This window comes from Acartia tonsa, chromosome 1 (genome assembly GCF_053477335.1).
Source record: "Acartia tonsa isolate MP-2025a chromosome 1, ASM5347733v1, whole genome shotgun sequence".
Taxonomy (NCBI): domain Eukaryota; kingdom Metazoa; phylum Arthropoda; class Copepoda; order Calanoida; family Acartiidae; genus Acartia; species Acartia tonsa.
In genome coordinates, this window is record NC_137260.1 from 62,634,951 (window position 1) to 62,651,385 (window position 16,435).

Consider the following 16,435-nt stretch of genomic DNA (forward strand, 5'->3'; position numbering starts at 1 on the left):
TCTGATTTTTAGTATACTGATTCCTGAGACAATAAAGTACAATATTATAAGCGAAGCAACTCTATAACTAAGTCCTAAAAATGTAAGTATATCCATAAACATTATTCTGTATCAAGTAGTTTTTCAACAAATTTACTTACAATTTTGCATCGACTCTTATACATTTATATTCTGATTATTCAGTTCTGACACTATACAAGTGTTAATGTCTGTTTGTCCTACCGTTCCAGCGCTTCGCATTTATGGATGTTGTCATCCTTGTTGAATTCTTGTTCACAAGAAAGAATATAATTTTCCTGAATTTCATCTTCTATTTCCTCTTTTATAGTTTCTCTAACATTCTCAGTCTCAATCTTAATTCCTTCTTCCTCTTTTATAATTACTTCTACATTCTCAGCCTCCATGTTGATAGAGAAAGAATCCACATCAAGAGTTTCTTCTTTTATTTCTTGTTTTACATCAGCTTCACCACAATCAACAAAACTGGTAGAAGCAGATGGTGGAACTGTTTTCTTAGTAGATTCTAAATTCTTAAGATGTTCTGCTCTTTTCTTGTGCTTTGAAAATTCTGAGTTTGATTTAAAAGATTTGTTGCATAATTCACAAGAGTATGGTCTTTCTCCCGTATGAACATTCATATGTTCAGCTAATGCCCTTGTTCGTTTAAAAGCTTTTCCACATGAATCACAACAGTAAGGCTTCTCTCCTGACTTAATCCTTATATTACGTGTTAACTCACCCTTCGTCTCTTCACTTTTATCTCCTGTGTGAACCCTCTTATGAAGAGTTAATGCACCTTGTTGTGAGAAAGCCTTATTACATATATCACAAGAGAATGGCTTCTCTCCTGTATGGATCCTTTTATGGACAGTTAATCTATCTTGGTTTGAGAAAGCTTTTTCACATGTATGACAAGGATATTGCTTTTCTCCTGTATGGATCCTCTTGTGTTTTGTTAAATTACCAGCTTGTGCAAAAGACTTATTACATGTATCACAAGAAAATGGTCTTTCTCCTGTATGGATCCTCTGATGAATAGTTAATAAACTTTGTAGTGAGAAAGTCTTTTCACAAGTATCACAAGAGAAGAGATTCTCTCCTGTATGAATCCTCTTATGGGAATTAAACTCACTATTTGTCCGAAAAGATTTTTCACATGTATCACAAGAGTATGGCTTCTCTCCTGTATGGATCCTCTTATGTACAGTTAATAAATGTTGTTGTGAGAAAGTCTTTTCACATGTATCACAAGGGTATGGCCTCTCCCCTGTATGGATCCTCGTATGTCTTGTCAGATCACTATTTGTGTAGAAAGATTTTCCACAGTAATTACAAGAGTATGTTTTCTCTCCTCTATGACTCCTATTATGTCGAACTAAATTACTTTGATCTGAGAAAGTCATTTCACAAATGTCACATTTGAATGGCTTTTCTCCGGTATGGGTCCTTTTATGTCTTATCAAAGATGCCATTGCATTGAAAGATTTTTCACATGTGTCACAGATGTATGGCTTCATATCATGAACTGTCTTGTGTCTGTTAAAGCTATCCATCTGTGAAAATGCCATGTTACATATTTCACATATGAATGGTTTTACATCTGCTTGGTGAGTACTCATGGTCATAACCTAAAATATTACAAAATTAAATACAGCCATCAAGGAGGAAAAAATATCTAAATAACATTTAGATAAAAGTTTAATTTAAAACTAAAATAAGACATGTGAAACTTTTCAAATCTGCCTATAATAGATTAATTTAATTTTTAAATAAGTTATAGATAAAAGGATGGATTTTTTCTTAACTGCTTACAACGGAATAACTTGTTAGTCCAGGGCCGTTAACCTATAACCCATCCAAAAAACAAAACAATGTTTTTTTTGTGGGTTTTGAGTAGGTTATAAAAAACCAGCGGGTATTTTTTGCGCCTTATTCTATATTATGTTGGAAGTAAATAGAAGGGGAGGGGGGGGGGGGGGGTGTTAATTACATCTAAACTTAAACAGTAAGCAAAATGGTCTATATAATATAAATTGAGCTAGATTTTGAAACTTGGTACATAAGCCTAGTCCTATAGGTACTACATCTAAATGAAATAAAAATAAATTTTTGTTATTTTTAGATTAAGTAAGAAAACCCTGGGAAAATGGGATTTTTAGCCCCTTTTTTGGTCAATTTAGTTTTTATTAATGAGAATTTTACTATTATTGTTTTTTCTTAAGTTTTTTCATTGAATGCACTATGTCTGTCTATTCATAAGGACATTATTAAAGATGATTTAGCAAGTTGGGGACCGAAACTAAAAAAATATAATTTGATAAATGACAACACAAAATAGGAAAAAATGCCCTTAACCCCTGCAAGCGACCCATCTAGCCAGCTAGGGTCGGTCGGTCCCTGACTTACTTAATCATCTTAAATAATGTCCTTATGAAAAGACACAGCGCTTCCAAGGAAAAAACCGAGGAAAAACAATTAAAGGTAAGTTTCTACACCAAAAAAAGGCCCAAAAAACCCCATATACGCAGGGTTTTTAGTACCTCACCTAACCTAAAACTGATTTTTACTACTAGCCCTCCGGGGCTCAAAAAAACCTAAAAATGAACCTAACCTTAATTTTCTCAGAAACCATTCAACCAATAGAGATGATATCTTAAACTTAAGCTTTTATGCTTATAAACAAACTTTTAGTTAAGAAGTCACCCCCCTGCCGCCAACGCCTAGCCCTTCGGGGCTCAAAAAAAACCTAAAATTAACCTAACCTTAATTTTCTTAGAAACCATTTGATCAATAGAGATGATTTCTTAAAATTAAGCTTTTTTTAATTTTTAAGGTTTTTTGAGCCCCGGAGGGCTAGGGGTTGATGGCAGAGGGGTGACTTCTAAACTAAAAGTTAGTTTATTAGCATTATAGCTTAAGTTTAAGCAATCATCTCTAGGTATTGATCAAATGGTTTCTGAGAAAATTAAGGTTAGGTTCATTTTTAGGGGGTGTTTTGAGCCCCGGGGGGCTAGGGTTTGGCAGCAGAGTGTGACTTCTAAACTAAAAGTTAGTTTGTAACTATAAAAGTTTAAGTTTAAGAAATCATCTCTATTGGTCAAATAGTTTCTGAGAAAATCAAGGTTAGGTTCATTTTTAGGGGGGTTCTAAGCCCCATGGGGCTAGGGTTGGCGGTAGGGGGTTGACTTCTAAACTCAAAGTTAGTTTTTAACCATAAAAGCTTAAGTTTAAAAAACCATCTCTATTGGTTGAATGGTTTCTGAGAAAATTAAGGTTAGGTCATTTTTAGGTTTTTTTGAGCCCCGGAGGGCTAGTAGTTTGCGGCATGGGGGGGCCTTCTAAACTAAAAGTTAGTTTATAAGCTTAAAAGCTTAAGTTTAAGAAATCATCCCTATTGGTCAAATTGTTTCTAAGAAAATTAAGGTTAGGTTAATTTTTGGAGGGGTTTTGAGCCCCAGGGGGCTAGGGGGTGGGGTTATCCAAAAAATGATTCAATATACGTGAAGTACTACCCAAAAGTAAACTTTTATCCCAAATAACCTTTAGTTTCACATCAATACCTAGCCTAATAATCACGGATTACGCGAAAGTGGCAAAACTCCCCCCCCCCCCTTAACCCGGGTTGGGTCGAAGTCTTGATTAACAAACCCGGGTTCTAACAAGAAACTGTGAGAAAATCTAAATTCATGATTTTTCTCTAGCCTCGCATTTTCTATGTATTACAGATTATTTGTCGGCCAGATTAAACAAGTTTTATCTCACACTTTTACATTCAAACTAAGGGTTGCACCTCCAGCTTCCAAAGGCAAGGGGGGGGGGGGAAGTTCTGACACTTTTGCGTAAACAGTGATTATAGGCTTTATTTTTGGACTGAGAGGATAGGTTATTAGGGATAATATCATTCTTATATGATGAATTTGCCCCAGATTTAAGATTTTTTGGATAGGCCTCCAGGTTCCGGAGCTCCAGGCCTCCAGGTGGTCTCTGTACAGGTAAAAATTAAAAATAAGATTTTTTTTTTTGAAGAGTTAAAGGTTAACTTATAAAACAAAATATGCTTCTTTTTGATTGTTATTTACATATTTGAAGAAAAAACATACATATTTTGTCTTATAAGCTGACATCTAACTCCTAAAAAAAAAATTTATTTTTTCATTTTTACCTGTACAGAGACCACCTGGAGGCCTGGAGCTCCGGAACCTGGAGGCCTGTCCAAAAAATCTTAAATCTGGGGGAAATTCATCATATAAGAATGATTTTATCCCTAATAACCTATCCTCTCAGTCCAAAGACAAAGCCTATAATCACTGTTTACGCAAAAGTGTCAGAACTTCCCCCCCCCCCCCCTTGATGCAAAATGGGAGGGTGGACTTAAAAAAATAGCTGAAAATCAATTTGAAGATTCAAATCAAATTAAACTTAATAGGTTAATTGGTTAGCGAGATCTTTAATAACAAAAAAAACATTGCTACATAGAAATGGACGGATTGTTTAGAGGGAGGGGGGGGGGGTGTAATAACATCTAAACTTAAGTATGGAGCCAACAGCGAGCAAAATGGTCTAAATATTGATCTAGATTCTTGAAACTTGGTACATAAGCCTAGTCCTATAGGTACTATAATAATATCTAAATGAAACAAAATGCAAATTTTTTTATTTATAGGTTAGGTAAGAAAACCCTGCGGAAATGGAATTTTTAGGCCTTTTTGGTCTATTTTGAGTTAGAAACCTACTTTTAATGTTTTTTCCTTAAGTTTTTTCTTTGAATACACTATGCCTATTCATTAGGACATTATATAAGATGATTTAGCAAAAAACCTATAATTTGATATATGACAACACAAAATATGAAAAAAATGCACTTTACCCCTGCGAGCCACCCACCAAGCCTGCTGGGGTCGGTCCCCAATTTGTTGAATCATCTTAAATAATGTCCTTGTATTCAAGAAAAAAATCTAAGAAAAAACAATTAAGGATAAGTTTCTATATCAAAATAGACCAAAAAAGGCCTAAAAACACCATTTCCGAAGGGTTTTTCGTACCTAACCTAACATAAAAATAAAAAAATTTTGAAACTTTTTATCATTTTAATTACATGTACCTAGTACCTATAGGACTAGGCTTATGTACCAAGTTCCAAGAATCTAGCTCAATATTAAAACCATTTTGCTCACTGCTTAGGTCTAGATGTCATTACGCTCCCCCCCCCCCCCCCTTTATCAATTACTATTATGGCAAAAATATACAAGAAATCATTTTTACCTGATTTTATCCTATATATTGGTTCCAATGAAGGCTGAAAAAATTAAACTTTTTTCGTATTATTTCATTGTTTTGCTTATCTGAAAAAAATCAGTAGGTACAATATAAGAACAAAAGTTTTGATTTTAAAATGAAAAATACTTTTAAACAAAATAATCTTTTAATCATCATAAATGTAATTAGTAGAATATATTATTGGCTATTATATAATGTTGTTTTAAAGTGAAAAATGATTGTTATTTAACTTTATAGCACAAAAATTCTACAAGAATAAAGTGTTACATGCACATTTTGAATTCTTTGGGCTCTAAAATGCACTGTTGTTTTAAGAGACATTAAGAAACACCTGTTATATATGTGATGCATATTTTTACAGAGAATATGGACATAAAATTGCCCGAAATCGGAAAATGCAGTTAATTTCGGGACACTTTGTTTAAGAAAATTTATTGTTGAAAAAAAGTTTGTCTCAAATATTTCAAAACTGTTTAATTTGGCGAGAAAAGACAAAAATTTCGCGAAAAACGCCACCGTTTCGTCACAGTTCGACATTATACCTCTTTTTAAAAAAAACTGCAAAGCCAAATTTCAGGATAAAACTCTTTTTTTTTAGTTGAGTTCCTTTGACTTTTAGTTTCTGTTTTAAAAATTTCAAATTCGCCTTTCACCCTAAAATACTGCTGAAAATTGACAAACAAATACAAACTTCAGGCCAGACATATGACACGAAATAGATAAAAATTCTACTAATTCAAAAAATGTGTAAAAAGCGTAAGTTACATAATTCATATTTCAACCTTATATTACATAGTATCATCAATAATGTATTCTATTTGTATTTAATAATGTATAACTCTCCGTCTCTAACTTCTTCAATGTATTCTTCAACATTTTCAGCCTTTATCTTAATAGACAGAGGATCTTCATCAATAGTTTCTTCCTCTCTTGTCTCTAGCTTAATGTCAGTTTCATTGCAATCTTCCTTCATCTCAAGTTTAATAATATCATTTTCTTTAAAATCCTCCTTCATCTCAAGTTTAATAATATCAGTTTCATTAAAATCTTCCTTCATCTCAAGTTTAATAATATCAGTTTCTTTAAAATCCTCTTCTATCTCTTGTTTGATATTAGTTTTATTACATTCAACAAAACTAATATTCCTAGAAGATCCCAAATTCCTGAGATGTATAAGTGAACTGTTGTGCAATGTTAGACCTGAACTGGATCTAAAAGATGTTTTACACAATTCACAAGAGTATGGTCTCTCTCCTGTATGGATTCTCTTATGAGCAACTAAATAACTTCCAAAAGTAAATGCCTTTTTGCACACATCACAAGAATATTTTTTCTCACCTGTATGAGTTTTCTTGTGTGATATCAAATTAGATTGTGCACGAAATGACTTTTCACAAACCTGACATTTATATGGCATCTCACCAGTGTGGATCCTTTGATGAATGGCCAGTTGTCCATTTGAGCGAAAAGCTTTTTTACATACATCACAAGGAAATGTTTTTTCATCTGTTTGTTTTATAGTGTGTGTAGAAGATTCCAAATTCATGAGATGTGCCTTTGATTTAAGGTGCCCAGAGAGATCTGAATTGCATTTATACGATTTTTTGCATACTTCGCACGAGTATGGCTTTTCTCCTGTATGGATCCTCTTATGCTTTATCAAGTCACCAATATTTGTAAATGGTCTTTTACATGTGTCACACGAGTATGGCTTCTCCCCAGTATGGATTCGCTTGTGAGCATATAAAGAACTTCCAAAAGCAAATGTCTTTTTACAAACATCACAAGAGTATTGTTTCTCACCGGTATGAGTTTTCTTGTGTGATTTCAAATTATTGATTTTACGAAATGACTTTTCACAAACCTGACATTTATAAGGCTTCTCACCAGTGTGAATCCTTTGATGAATGGTCAGTTTTCTCTTTGAGCGAAAAGCTTTTTTGCATACATCACAAGGAAATGTTTTATCATCTGTATGATATTTTATCGTGTGTATATTTAAAGTTTCACTAGTACTATACTTTTTGCCACATAAATCGCATTTGAACGGCTTTTCATCTATATGAGCAGGCTTGTCAGAGATTGGCTTTTGGGATAAATCAGATTCCAATGGCTTTTCAACTGGAGCGCTCAATGTCGCATTCTTGGTAGATTTCAACATCTCAAGATGTTTCATTGTTTGACTGTGCTCAGTCCAACTTGAAACCGATACCTGACATAATTCACATGTATGGAGTCTTTTATGGTGGACAGTCAACTCATAGCTTAATTTAAATGCCTTTGCACATATGTCACATTTGAATGGTTTTTCTCCGGTATGAGTTCTTACATGGACATTCATATCATCACTTCGGGAAAAAGCTTTCCCACACGCATAACAGGAGTATGGCTTCTCACCGGTGTGAATTCTCATATGTTTATTAAGGGAAGATCTCTGGGTAAAAGATTTTTTACATTCTTCACATTTATATGGTTTCTCACCAGTATGGGTCCTCTGGTGGCTAACTAACTCTGTACTTGTAAGAAATGACTTCTTACATGTATCACAAGCAAATGGCTTTACACCGGCATGAATTTTGAGATGATGTGTCAAATTATGCTTTTTACTAAAACTTTTCTGGCATTGCTCACATTGATATTGATTTTTCATTTGAACTGTTGAATCATTTTTTGAAGAGATTTCTTCTAGGCTGCTATTAATCATCTCCATGATGGCGTAGAGTAAAATATTTGAACGTTCTTCTACCTAGAAAACATAAAATTGTTAAGTCTTTTATGTAAGTAATAAATAATTTTAGATCAAAACCTTTGAATGTTTTAAATTTTATTCAATTTTTAGATACTAGGTAATAGCTATGCCCTTAGAGTTCTAGCAATAACAATCCAAAGACCTTTAGGAATCTTACCTATGATAGAAAACTTAATTAGCTTAAGATATTAACGGACAATCAAACAAAAACATTATTACTTTAAATAGGACTGGCGGCTACGCACCTAGATGCCTCTAGGGGCACTTGAGAAAACGTAGGTGAGGCAAAATCGAACATCTACTATTAATTTTAGTTTTAAATAGAAGAGGCGATTTCTCATGGAAATGTGAAGGTAAACTCCAACAGAATATCTGTGCAAACCGTCTCTGAACCTAGGAAAAGCTTTTGAAGGACAACCATATCGGTTCAGCGGTTAGTGTGATCCTTCGGTACACACATACACATGCTCATATAGATATCCCTTTACTTTCATTGAAATAAAAAATTTATTTACCTAGGTACGTTCCATTATAAGAGAATTGATGCTTTAGTTGTGTAATCAAATCATCTATCGTAATGTTACATAGATAAATCTGAAATAGGTAGGTATCATTTTAGTAATAATAGAAGTTACTATTAAATATTAAGGTATTATTTATAAAACTGGGACATTTTTCTTGCTGGTTTGTCGTAAATGTGTTCCAAGACTTTAAAACAGGGGCAGAACGCTAAAATTTGGCGTAGAAATTGCTGTAATGTGGTACGATATGTAACTGTAAAGAAACGGCAGCAAACCGCCTAAAACCGCTATATCCGGCAGATTTTTTTTGAGTTTTCTCTCTAAATTAGAAATTTTGAATTATTTAAGACAAACTTATTATTCCCTATAAAAGTTGACCTTTCATTTGCTCATGACACTTGAGATTTTTTGGGGATTTTTATATTAAAAATATCTCCCAACTTTTCCCAAAAAATACAAGAGAAATTTTTTGTAAGTTGGCCTCAAATGACTAAAAATAGTCTTTTTTGGATAAAAAAAAAAGCAACAACAAAAATTAGGCAGTTTTCGGCTGCCGCCATTTTTTCCACAAATCCCCGTTGTACCCCATTTAAGCAACTGCCATGCCAAATTTTAGCGTTATACTTCTGCTTTGATTCTTAGAACACATATGTTTACGGCACCCCCCCCCCCCCCCCCTACAACTGTTATAAAACATAATTTATATACTCAGAAAAGCATTATCTTAATTAAAATAAATTTTAGCTTAATCGTGAACTTTGATACACGGAATCTAGCTGTAAATAGTTCCTCTTTTTCAGATACCATAATTTATTTAACTTTAGCATGGTCAAATAAATATTTTAATATTTATCAATTGGAAACACAAAGTTAGCAGTGATTTTTTAATGAAAAGAAATATGATAACATTTAATGTTGACTATTTTTCTTTGAATTAAAAAAAATGAAAACAAAGCACATGTATTCTTAACAATTAAATATGAGTTGAATACATAGTTTTTCTTTTTCAAATATAAATAATATGACCTCACTGAGCTAAGTATTTTGAATATTACTTATCACATAGTATTTTATGCAGCTAACTTTCCGTGGATATCAAAATAATAAAAAAACGAGATTAAAACGAGTTTTGTTGTTATTTTTACATTGGTGGAAAATTTTCTATAATAAGATTCTATAAATAATTTTTCAGTATGGCTAAGAACCGGTTCTAATCCAACGGATATTAATCGGTTTGGATGCCTTACTGGAAATCGGCATTACAAAAAAATGCTCGGTAATTGTTGTGATGGCTTGGTTTTGTTTACAAACCTAAAATGCCGCACAATAATTAGTTTAAGAAATGTCGTCTTTGCAATACAATTCTTTTTATTAGATTTTAACCTTTATATTACGCTTTAAAAAAGGTAAACTCTAATAAAAATTGACATTAGGGAATTCAAATTACAACTTTTAATCACTGATTATCTATTTTATTACTGAAATATCCAATTTTGCGTGTTAATTGCAATTTTATCATTATCGTAATGTTGATATTGAAGACGACTTTTTCACAAATAATCTGAACGCGGCATTCTTGCTTTGTTTATGTTTTTCTCCAAAATAATTCATTAATTTGTAAGATTCTTATTTTTATCAAATATATGGCTATTTAAGATAATTTTTGTTGATCTACATTATAATAAATACCAGCGGTTGCGTTACTAGTGTATAAGGGCTCTGTAACGGCAATAGACAGAATAATAACTACTTTATATCGGTAGGTAGTATGAATTATTTTATATTTTTAATATCTTTATTTCTCTTTCAGAAATGCCTAGACGAAAGAAACATTATTATGCCAAATTAAGAAACTTATCAAAATTGCATAAAATTAGAAAAAATGATCCAGGTATTTTTACTTTTCAGAAAGCTAAGGCATAAGATAAAATGCCTAGACGTAAGAAACGTAAACAGAATAACCTAATGAATTGGAACAAGATGAGAAAAAATGATCCAAGTAATGAATAAATATGAATTTTAGAAAGAACATGTCCTAACTTTTGTGATATTTTTATAAAACAGCTAGTCGGTCCTTTCAGTGATTAGTAGATATAAAATGATGCATCGAATTTGGATATGCAATAGGTTTATTTGTAGACCTATTTTCTATGAAGTAATTTAAGTTTTTAAAAAATTAAGTTGGGTTTAAGGCACTATAGCGCAACAAAGAAATAAGCCAATTGCCATTATAAACAAAATAGTAAGATCTTAAATTTGACACCTTACTTTTTTAATTCTGTCGGGTAATTATCGAAAAATAGCTAGTCGGTCCGTTTAGTAATTACTCAATGTAAAATGATCCATAGAATTTAGATATGCAATCATTTTTATTGTAGATCTCTTATTTTTGAAGTAATTTAAGTTTTAAAATAAATTACGTTTGGTTTAATGTACTAAAACGCAACAAAGAAAGAAACCAATTGCCAATATGAAAAAAAATGTAAGATCTTTAATTTGACACCTTATTTTTTTAATTCTGTCGGGTAATTAATGAAAACAATCGATTTTGTTGAACCCTGAAGGAATATGGTCACAAGTTGGTTTCTTGCTAAAAATATATGGCGGGATTACACCTCTTTTGCGTCACCATGTACCTTTATCTTATATGTTAGTATTTTAAAAGATTATTAAGGCCGGGTTTTAATGCAACCATCTCGTAATCAGTGAGCAAATTGCACTTAGAATTCGAATTTCCATCTAAAATTTTGCATTAGTAATCCTTGGTAGGTCTATTTTCCCTAAATCGAACAAAAAGTTGGAAAAGTAACGGCTAACGGCTGGCGGCTCAGCCGTTTTTGCATTTTTTGGATATCTATATTGCAAATTAGTCACGAAACCTATTTCCACATAATACTCTTTTCTACTCCAAAAAGCTATCAAACGGTTCTAGACGGTAGCTGTTGGTACTAAAAGTTTTAAAAATGGTTATTGCTTTCATTTAACATAAATTAAACCAAAAATATGTTTTAAAAAGTTGATTCCTACGTAATTGATGATGAATTTACCCTGAAAATAGGCAAAAAACGGCTAAACGGCTGAGCCGCTAGCCGTTACTTTTCCAACTTTGTGTTTGATTTAGGGAAAATAGACCTACCAAGGATTACTCATGCAAAAGTTCAGATCGAAATTCGAATTCTAAGTGCCATTTGCTCACTGATTACGAGATGGTTGCATTAAACCCCCCCCCCCCCCCCCTTAAATGTATCTTTAGGTATTTATATGATCATTGTATGTATCTTTAAAATAAAATCTTATATTCTTTAATTTCAGATGGTTTTAGTTTGTAAGTTTTGTGACTCAAAGTTTGTCTTAAAAAGAAAATTGACACAACACGCCAAAAAATGTACGAAAAGCTGTGCCTATTGTAAAAAGGGATTTTCCTGTTTATCTTCCCTTAAAAGACATAGTAAGTTAGTTTGAACATTTATAGGAATGTTAAATTAGATGCATTCTTTTAAATTTGATGATAAATGTTTCTAACTTAATATGTTTAAGAAGAAATTAATAAATTGTCAGTTACATCCAAACAGTCATTTTAATATTATTTGTTTTTAATAAAAAATGAATTTTATATTTTATAGTATCTCCTATTTATAAGGAATTCAAATAAACAAAAAAGCAGATTTATGATGGGGAAAGGTTAAACCTAACTAAACTATTTTATTTAAAAACCTTTACTAACATATCAGAATAAAATATTAAGATATTTTCAGTGTCGAGTTATCACCAACCTAATGTCATTGTTTCTGGCAAAAGAAAGCGAAAAGAAGGTATATAAACACCTATTTCTTATGTCTATGTTAGGATATATTTTAGTTCAAAGTTTTGATTCAACAGGGTCGAATAAAATAGATTTTTTCATTAATTACTCAACAGAATTAAAAAAGTAAGGTGTCAGATTAAAGATCTTACTATTTTTGTTCATAATGTCAATTTTCTTCTATTTTTGTTGCGTTTTAGTACCTTAAAACCAACTTATTTTTAAAAAATTAAATTACTTTAAAAATAAAAGGTCTACAAAAAAACTATTGCATATCCAAATTCTATGGATTATTTTACATCTACTACTTACTAAAAGGACAGACTATCTATTTTAAAAAATCAGAAAAGTTAGGACACGTTCTTTTTTAAAAGTTTACCGCATCATTACAAAAAAATTTCGACTATTTGCCGTTGACTGCCATTAAGTCAGGTTTGTTTATGACAAATGCGTTTGTTTTAAACAAGGCTTTCTTTTTTTATACTTAGTTGAAGGACTCTAAGACAAAGATTATGCCATTAAAAGGTTGTTTGCCTGCATAGATTGAATGAATATACTTCCATAGATATTATTATAAACATTATTTTCCCTGTAGTATAAGTATTTAGTTGACAATATACTTTAAATTCAGCTTATGTTCAACCCAAGGATATTCCGTCATTCTCCGATGTTGATAGTGACTTTTCTCAAGATGAAGGTACAGTAATTTATGATTGAACCATATTCAAACAAACAAACAAAAAGAAATACTTAAATATATATAGAGAGAGATATGATGAGATATATTTGTAAAAAATGCTACTTATAATTTAACAAATTCAATTAAGCAAATTACATTATTTTTGTACAAATGTACTTTTGAAATATATATAACAATTAGATATTTTTTTAACCCTTTAAAAAATCAAAAATCATGGCTATGTTAAAATATTTTCTCTTGTTTTAGAACGAATGACGTCTTATCAAAATGCACCTATTAATGTGGAGAAAAGGCTGTTAGAGACACTAAATAATTGCGGGTTTGTCTTTTTCAAAGTGTGATTTTCTAAATTTAGTTTGTTTCCTTAGATGTGTCCGCAATTAATAATAATAGTAGGACAACTGTCTTATCTACTAAGTAGTGATGGCAATCCGTCGAATTTTTGGACCGGATTCGGATTCTGGAATCTTAACAGAATCCGTCTAAAAAAGTGGCGGATTCCTTGCGGATTCCGGATTCTTATTTTTGGCGGCTTCCGGATTCTAGCAGTATTTTAAAAGGCTTTTTTTTTTAAATAAATGAAGCATGAAAAGGTGTGAAATGAAAATAAATACCTACAAAAAAAACGCAACTTTGGATGCTAGCTACCATTATACCTGTAGTTAAGAAGAAACAATAAAATACTTTTAAGGTATATGTCTGCCTATTTCAAATAAGTTTTGTATTCTTAACTTCGTGGTTTATGTGGGAAGAGATGGGTTGTGGGGGGGGGGGTGGGGGGTTATGGTGTGTGTGGAAGGGGGAGGGGGGTGATCTTTGCCTTCAAAAATAGGGAGTTGAAAGAAAAAACTCAAGACGATAATTTTAGCCTACCAATTAAAAATCCGGAATCCGCTATTAAAAAACTGATTCCGGATCCGGATTCCAAAATTGGCCCAAAAATTGGGCGGATTCCGGATCCGGATTGCCAACCCTACTACTAAGGTTAGGTTTTGATAAAATGAGAAAACTCAAATTTCAAATTCCTTTCCATCCTTCGGTTGTTTCTCATCCCTGTTCATACATGAGTACAACAACAAAAATCAGACAATGTAACTTCTCCCCATGTAAAAATATTGAGTAATTTTACCATCTTCAGAAATGAAAACGAGATCATGCCCCAAGTTCAGGGCCAAACAACTCCAAATGACCAAGAATCTACTGCAAAGAAAGATAGGTAGGTAACTATCTCATTTTTTCCTATGTAACTAATGTTTCTTTGTATGTTTTTATATACTTTTTAAATTTAATTTTTTTTGTTTAGGGGACAAAAAAGTATAGAATTCAAAAGAAAGAACAGAGGCCAGTAAGTAATTATTTTTTATTCATTTTATACTACAATCCTTTAATACGTTAACTCAGATAAAACCAGCAATACTTTTAGAAAATATGTATTTAATAAAAGATCCTAGGTAATATTCGTTTTCACTAGGTATCATCATATTTTTATTTTATTTTAGCATTTTATGGTTTTTTATTTACAATGAATAACTAATTAACTCGATTCTGCAAACCTTCATGATCATAAAAAATTTTATTAAGAAAAAAAATCTGGCCAGAAGAACCCGAGCCAAAGAAAACAAGGAAGAAATGTGGTAAAGTGAAAAAGGTAAAGTTTTAAAAAATTATAATATATTATAGATCCCGCGCCCTTGGGATCTATGTATTCGAAGAATGAGGAAGGGAAATGAAATAGCTATGAACCATCCCAAAATGATAAAAAAAAGGCAAAAAATTATCCAGGGAAATATATAAGGCTTCCCTAAATGGAAAACTCAATCGGTTTAGCGGTTAGTGACGGACATACAATGAAAAAAATACTTTATATAAAAGGATAGGTAGGTAACTTTTTCATTATGTTAATGTAAACAATATTTTTAGAAAAATATCCAATGTCCTTTATGTAAGAAATTGTTTTTACATTCGAGATCTCTGACCAGACACTTAGAAAGCCAGGTATTATTTAATAAAACAATAATTTTGTTTTGTTTTGATAGTAAATTTTTATGCATTTTATATTTGTAATATTTCTTTCTAACCATGTAAACAGAATTCAAGCACCTTTATATTTCCAGATATTCTAATAGGTACCTACCAAATTTTAATATGAACTATATGTCCTTAAAATTAATTTTTAGAATGTCAATTCCAAAGACAATAAGAAATATTGTTACAGCATATACATACACGTATTATATATTAATACCAGCTAGGAAAAAGATTATTACAAATAAATGAAACTTAAGTTAGTAAGATTTGTAAAGGGGGGGGGGGGGCGAAAGTGACACTTTTTGTAACCAAAACTAAAAGTCAACAAAGGAACTCAACTAAAAAAAGAGTTACAGGTCTGAGATTTTGCTGGCAGTTGCTTTATAGGGGTACAATATGTAACCTGTAACTCTTTTTTTAGTTGAGTTCCTTTGACTTTTAGTTTTGGTTTCAAAAAGTGTCACTTTCGCCCCCCCCCCCCCCCCCCCTTTGTAAGTTTTACTTCTTGGCATATTTTACTTCTTCTTATTTTTTTATGTTTTAAGATATGTAAAATACTGAAGAAACGTAATGAAGACAACACTTGTGAAATTTGTAATAAGGTGATAATGTAATATTGGTGGGGGCTAAATATTTCGTTTAATTGCTTAATTTTGCTTCTTTTTATTTTTTTATTTTCAATAATTTTTTTTGATAACACTGATAAATTTGTATTGTGTATATCTTTTTTTATAATAAATTAGTTTCTGCTTTTAGACATTCTCTCCAGCTGGTTATGTTTACCACAAAACCGTTGCCAAGAAGTGCAAGTCTGCTACTGTTGTTGATTCTATGGAAACTAATATCAACAGAGAAATCACTGAAGAAGTAATTCTAGTTGAGGACCCTGTCGCTGAAGTCTATCCCTCAGAAGAACCCATACCAAACAAGAAAACAGCCAATTTTGATTCTGTAGAAGCTGCTATTATTGATGAGGAAGCTGGTGTCAAACTAGAGATAAAAGAAGAGTTTACTCTTGAGGAGGATCCTCTCTCTATCCACAGGGTTGATAATGTTGAAGAGCCTGAACAAAAGTCTTATGAGCACAGACCAAATACAATTTATATTGCTCAGCACAATATCAATATATGAATATGATTCTATTTATATTTTTTAGATTTTTTTATTTTTTGTTGTTCATATTTTGCCTTAAAAATAGAGATTAGATTACAGTTGTCAGCATTTATAGTAGAAAATATATTTATAAGTGATACTCTTATGTGATAAAATAGATCTATTTTGGGCATACTCATACATATTTTTTTCAGAATATAAATGCAATGAAATGTCTAAGAACAAAGCAGAAGAATGCAATAAAT

General features: G+C 31.7%; 3 protein-coding genes across 6 annotated transcripts; 1 reads left to right on the forward strand and 2 right to left on the reverse strand.

The window, feature by feature from the left end:
* Positions 1–25: 25 nt before the first annotated feature.
* Positions 26–5,344, reverse strand: LOC145326095 (uncharacterized). The gene is made up of 2 exons (XM_080169207.1): positions 5,263–5,344; positions 26–1,628 (listed from the first exon to the last, which is right to left on the reverse strand). Exon 2 carries the CDS (start codon positions 1,623–1,625, stop codon positions 219–221), a length of 1,407 nt encoding a protein of 468 aa, XP_080025333.1. The 5' UTR covers positions 1,626–1,628; positions 5,263–5,344; the 3' UTR covers positions 26–218.
* Positions 5,345–5,347: 3 nt separating this feature from the next.
* LOC145326090 (uncharacterized) lies at positions 5,348–8,622 on the reverse strand. Its single transcript, XM_080169196.1, has 2 exons — positions 8,542–8,622; positions 5,348–8,023 (listed from the first exon to the last, which is right to left on the reverse strand). Exon 2 carries the CDS (start codon positions 7,985–7,987, stop codon positions 6,092–6,094), a length of 1,896 nt encoding a protein of 631 aa, XP_080025322.1. The 5' UTR covers positions 7,988–8,023; positions 8,542–8,622; the 3' UTR covers positions 5,348–6,091.
* A 1,725-nt stretch (positions 8,623–10,347) lies between these two features.
* Positions 10,348–16,386, forward strand: LOC145326181 (uncharacterized). Of its 4 annotated transcripts, XM_080169333.1 has the most exons (11): positions 10,454–10,546; positions 11,860–11,995; positions 12,303–12,359; positions 12,981–13,046; positions 13,296–13,368; positions 14,188–14,265; positions 14,353–14,394; positions 14,631–14,697; positions 14,970–15,044; positions 15,623–15,679; positions 15,834–16,386. In XM_080169333.1, exons 1-11 carry the CDS (start codon positions 10,538–10,540, stop codon positions 16,206–16,208), a joined length of 1,035 nt encoding a protein of 344 aa, XP_080025459.1. In that variant the 5' UTR covers positions 10,454–10,537; the 3' UTR covers positions 16,209–16,386. The 4 variants fall into 4 exon arrangements, with proteins under 4 accessions (XP_080025479.1, XP_080025459.1, XP_080025469.1 ...); XM_080169343.1 differs by lacking the exon at positions 11,860–11,995 and having other exon boundaries at positions 10,456–10,546; XM_080169353.1 differs by lacking the exons at positions 10,454–10,546; positions 11,860–11,995; positions 12,303–12,359 and adding an exon at positions 10,348–10,438.
* Positions 16,387–16,435: the final 49 nt, after the last annotated feature.

Excerpts from the sequence above, each read along its gene's own strand:
- LOC145326090 (XM_080169196.1), bottom strand. The coding sequence starts at position 7,987 with ATGGAGATGATTAATAGCAGCCTAGAAGAAATCTCTTCAAAAAATGAT.
- LOC145326181 (XM_080169333.1), top strand. Across the intron at positions 15,045-15,622 it reads CCAGACACTTAGAAAGCCAG|ATATGTAAAATACTGAAGAA; the intron begins GTATTATTTAAT and ends TTATGTTTTAAG. Across the intron at positions 15,680-15,833 it reads CTTGTGAAATTTGTAATAAG|ACATTCTCTCCAGCTGGTTA; the intron begins GTGATAATGTAA and ends TTCTGCTTTTAG.
- LOC145326095 (XM_080169207.1), bottom strand. The coding sequence starts at position 1,625 with ATGACCATGAGTACTCACCAAGCAGATGTAAAACCATTCATATGTGAA.